Source organism: Nannospalax galili, unplaced genomic scaffold (assembly GCF_000622305.1).
Source record: "Nannospalax galili isolate Female #2095 unplaced genomic scaffold, S.galili_v1.0 scaffold829, whole genome shotgun sequence".
NCBI classification, from domain to species: Eukaryota; Metazoa; Chordata; class Mammalia; order Rodentia; family Spalacidae; genus Nannospalax; species Nannospalax galili.
Genome location: NW_008360329.1, coordinates 3,289,787 through 3,293,654, shown reverse-complemented (window position 1 = coordinate 3,293,654; position 3,868 = coordinate 3,289,787). Strand labels below are relative to the sequence as shown.

The following is a 3,868-nucleotide window of genomic DNA, read 5'->3' as shown; positions in this document are numbered from 1 at the left end:
TGACCTGGAACTCGCTATGTAGACCAGGCTGGCTTAGATCGCACAGAGATCTGCCTGCCTATGTACTACTGGAACTAAAGGCATGCACTACCATTCCTGGCTGTAGTTAAAATTCTTTATCATATGATTTCTTTGCAGTGCCAAAATTTACCTTAATATTGCATCTAAAATATATACACTAGGGGCTGGAGAGATGGCTCAGCAGTTAAGAACACTGGTTCTTCTTGCACAAGACCCAGGTTCGAATCCCAGCACCCATATGGCAGCTACCAACTGTCCCTAACTCCAGTCCCAGGGAATCTGACATCCTCTTCTGACTTCCGCGGGCACTGCGTGACACGGGTGCACTTACCTACATGCAAACAATACACGCATACACATAAAATAAAAAAAGTTAAAATATATACACTATATATCTCAGGAAGGGGACTGAAACCCAAGGCACAAGCTAGGTAAATGCTCTACCACTGAGCTGCAACCCCAGTTCTTTTTTTCCTTTTTATTAACATAAAACACATTCCTCTCCAGATGTGGTGTCCCTTTCACTCGATAGGCAGAGGCGGGCAGATCTTTGTGAGTTAGAGGCCAGCCTGGTCTACACAGCGAATTCCAGGCCAGCCAGAGCTACATAGCATAAGCCTGTCTCCAACAACACAACGCAACACAACGCAACGCAGAGCAACGCAACACAAAACACCCACATCTCTCACTTCAAGAGGAATAAGATTTTTTCTTTTTTTTCTGAGCCAAGTATGACTATGGCCCAGAACTCTGAATTAAGCCATCCCGAATAGCATGTTCCACCTTGAAGTGAGGTTTTCCCGTGGGGGAGGAGACAGGCTCAGCCGCAGCCGCGTCAGGAGCCCGGGAGGAAAGTTTCGGTGTTGTAAATAACTTGCAGGTGAAGCAGGAGCTCGGCGACCCGCAGCGGCCCGCAGCCTGGACGGTGACCGTCTCCTCCCCGCCCCTGTCGGACTCGGGACCGGCTCTGTCCAGGCGGGCGTAGCCGACGTGGCGGAGCGCACAGGTCGCGGTCAGGTGGTCGGTGACGCCCAGACCGGCTCCCGGGAGGGCGGTGCCGACGCCTCGGGGAGGGGACTGCGCCGGGCGGCGAGGAGCGCGGCGGGTGGAGCGCGGAGAGCCAGGCGGCGCAGACATGGACCGCGGCGAGCAGGGTAGGCGGCGGCGGGGCTCGGCAGGCGGCGGGCGCGGAGCTTCCAGCGCCATCACGGGGCCCCTGACCCGGCTCGCGGTGGCGGTCAGCCCCGGGAGCCGCTCGGGAGCGCGTAGCGGGAGAACGGCCGAGCGTGCAGGCGTGTGAGTGCGAGCAGTGTGATCGAGCGAGTGTGAGCCGGCGTAACCGTGTGATCACGTGCACTTGTGAGCGCGTGTGACCCAGGGAGGAGGAAGGAGAGCGAGCGAGCGAGCCAGCCGAGGTCCTAGGATGCCGGGCTGGCCGCTCCGGCGGCGCGCTGGCCACGGGGTCACAAGCCAGATTCTGGAAGTGATGGCTCTCAGACGGGACCGTGGCTTGTGAAGACTTCCTGCCTGCTAGTTTAGGTGATTGGTTAGCCTTCTTGGTGGTGTTTGATCCCGTGGCCATGGTGTTTGGGTGTAGATATTTACCACACCCGCAGCCCCCAAATGGTGGAGTGGTGTCTGAGGGTTTCACTGGGGGAAGGGAGCTTTTCATAGTCTCCGTCTTAACTTACCATCAGAAATCGCACTGCACCGAACACTTGGTTTCCTGCACCACAGCCTTTTGCCCTCCCTTAAGTCAGCAACTCCAATGAAATTTCCCCGAATAGAATCGTAGTAGATGTGGCAAGAGTAGGTTATGGTTTTAAATTGAAGTATTGCCTTGCACTAGAGAGCGTTGCTGTTAATTAACCAGTGAATATGAAGCTGCAAGGGTAGCAGGCTTGGAAAGGATACACGGATGCTGAAGAGATAACGTAGTGTTTGGGAAATGGGAATAGGCGTCACTCCTGTTTTGAACACATCTCACTTCCCACTTATTTGTCTCTAGTATTTGCCTTCGTGCATGAGTTTTTTTACATAAAACCATATTCCACATGTACTGTTGTGTATTTTACTTTTAATTAACTTGTAATATAGTCTTTAGAGCCTGCCAACAACGCTTCCTCAAGTTAATCTCATGCTCACTGTGTGAATGCTTATAACCTTTCTATGACGTTTTGTGTATGTAGACTTGTTATTTATGCATCTGTGCACATGCACATATACTGTCTAGATTTTCAGGTTTCGGGAGTTGCAACCAGTCTTCCTTTTGATCTGGTGTGGTTGACTGAGTAACAGGGTGGCTTGCCCCTTGTAGATCCTCAAATGAGTTAGAAAGTGTGTCACAGGTTTTTGTGTTAGAAAACCTGGGGCCCCTGGATAAGCCAGCATTCTTTCATCTGACTTTTAATGGAGACTGTATATGTGTGTTTGGTATGTGTGTTCCATGTATGCTCATGTATGAATGTGATTTTGCATTGCAGTGTTTAACATACTGATGTTTTCAGAATAACTACTGACTACTTGTTATAACACATTAAAGTGCTATTTGGTGTAGGTGTCTGGAGTGACTAGTTTGTAATAGTGTGTTCTAGCTTGGTTGGCAACAACCTCAGTCATTGATGTAACTGCAACATTCCAGCTGGCTAATGTACTTTGTAGTTTCATGAGACAAGTTTAAAAAAAAATCTGACATATTTAACGAATTTGTTGACTTGTAAGGCTAGTCTCTGTAATGTTTAAGTATTTTCTGTATTTGAGATATTTGTTTGTCATGTTAGTGGTCATTCTTAATGGTCCACGCTGCCCCTGTGGAGGGGCATGGGGTTCCCTGCCGTGGGAGGGCCTGTCACCTTACTCCTAGGCTTTCCTGTGCTAGAAGCACACGGCTTTTGTGATAGGTTGCCTATCTACCATTTCACTGGTGGGTTCCAGGGCATAGGTGGATGCTTATCGAGGTTTGTTGAAGGTCTAAGGTGAAAGTGCCCATGTAGCTGCTACAGCATTTGTCTTTCTACTTCCTTGTGGTCTTTTATTTTATTTTATTATTTCTATTTTATGTGTCTGAGTATATTGTCTGAGTATATGTAAGTACCTGCAGAGGTCAGAAGAGGGCATTGGATCCATTGGAACTGGAGTTACTGGCGGTTGTTAGCCACCATGTGGGTGTTGGGACCTGACCTCCGGTCCTCTGTAAGAGCAGCCAGTGATCTTAACTGCTGAGCCATCTCTCCATTCCCTCCTTGTGTTGCCTTATGTCCCACTTCCTTCTCTTCCTTTTTTCTGTTTTCCGAAGCTGGACGCTGTGGTTAGGAAAAGAGAGTTGCTGATAAAGCTGTGTTGGGTGGGAAGGCCAAGTTTGCATGTAAGGGCTTTGAACTGGTAGTGCGTGTGGATCTATCTGTGTTAAATGAGCCTGTCCTGTGACTCCTAGTTTCGGGTGAGGGCGGTGGAATGTGCAGTTTTAAACCTGATGTTCATTAAACTCTGCTGACTGATACGAAATGCAGCAAACTCTATGACTGAGTCTTTAATTGTGAGGAATTTTTAAAAAATAAATGTTTCACTCTACCATCAGAAATTGTTAGGATTTACTTTGTCTTTTATTTGCATGGAGTTTTCTTTTTTTTTTTTAACATGGAGGTTTCTTAACATTTGTTTCTTTTTTCTTTTTAAAAATATTTATTATTTTTATTTTATGTGTATGCATAGATTGCCTGCATGTAGGTAAGTGCACCCATGTCGTGCAGTGCCCAAGGATGACAGAAGAGGCTGTCAGATCCCCTGGAACTGGAGTTATGGACAGTTGTTAGCTGCCATGTGGGTGCTGGGATTCAAACCTGGGTCT

At 48.1% G+C, this 3,868-nt stretch overlaps 1 protein-coding gene across 1 annotated transcript in view; it reads left to right on the top strand.

The window, feature by feature from the left end:
* Positions 1–1,040: 1,040 nt before the first annotated feature.
* Tpd52 (tumor protein D52) overlaps positions 1,041–3,868 on the top strand; it is a 100,458-nt gene continuing 97,630 nt past the window's right edge. Inside the window, exon 1 of the mRNA XM_008826063.3 lies at positions 1,041–1,175. Coding sequence (XP_008824285.1) covers positions 1,157–1,175 — 19 coding nt within the window. The 5' untranslated portion in view covers positions 1,041–1,156. The remainder of the gene's footprint in view (positions 1,176–3,868) is intronic.